Source organism: Eimeria tenella, genomic scaffold (assembly GCF_000499545.2).
Source record: "Eimeria tenella Houghton genomic scaffold, Eth_scaff2845, whole genome shotgun sequence".
Classification (NCBI taxonomy): domain Eukaryota; phylum Apicomplexa; class Conoidasida; order Eucoccidiorida; family Eimeriidae; genus Eimeria; species Eimeria tenella.
In genome coordinates, this window is record NW_013542724.1 from 293 (window position 1) to 597 (window position 305).

The 305-nt window shown below is 65.6% G+C and overlaps 1 protein-coding gene across 1 annotated transcript in view; it reads right to left on the bottom strand.

Annotated features, from left to right (window-relative positions):
* Positions 1 to 194: 194 nt before the first annotated feature.
* ETH_00043620 (uncharacterized protein) overlaps positions 195 to 305 on the bottom strand; it is a gene marked incomplete at both ends in the record, with an annotated part of 345 nt that continues 234 nt past the window's right edge. Inside the window, one exon of the mRNA XM_013375523.1 lies at positions 195 to 303. Within this exon, the coding sequence (XP_013230977.1) occupies positions 195 to 303 (109 nt within the window). The remainder of the gene's footprint in view (positions 304 to 305) is intronic.

Sequence of the window (305 nt, forward strand, 5' to 3'; positions counted from 1 at the left end):
AGCCTCCCGCCCGTCCCCTGCAGCTGGCCCCTGCTCCTGCTGCTCCTGCTGCTGCTGCTGCTGCTGCAGCACAGCGTCGCTCCACTGCTGCTGGTGCTGCTGCTGCTGCAGCCAAACTTCGCTCCCCGGCAGCTGCATAGTACCCAGGGGCCCCGTAGTCAGCAGCAGCTGCTGCTGGGGGCCCCCCTTGCCTTCTATGTGCAGCAGCGCTGTTGAGACCCAAGCAGCAACCTCAGCTTTTGCTGCTGCTGTTGCTGTTGCTGCTGCTGCTGCGTCCACTGGCTTGCCAGCAGCAGCAGCAGCAG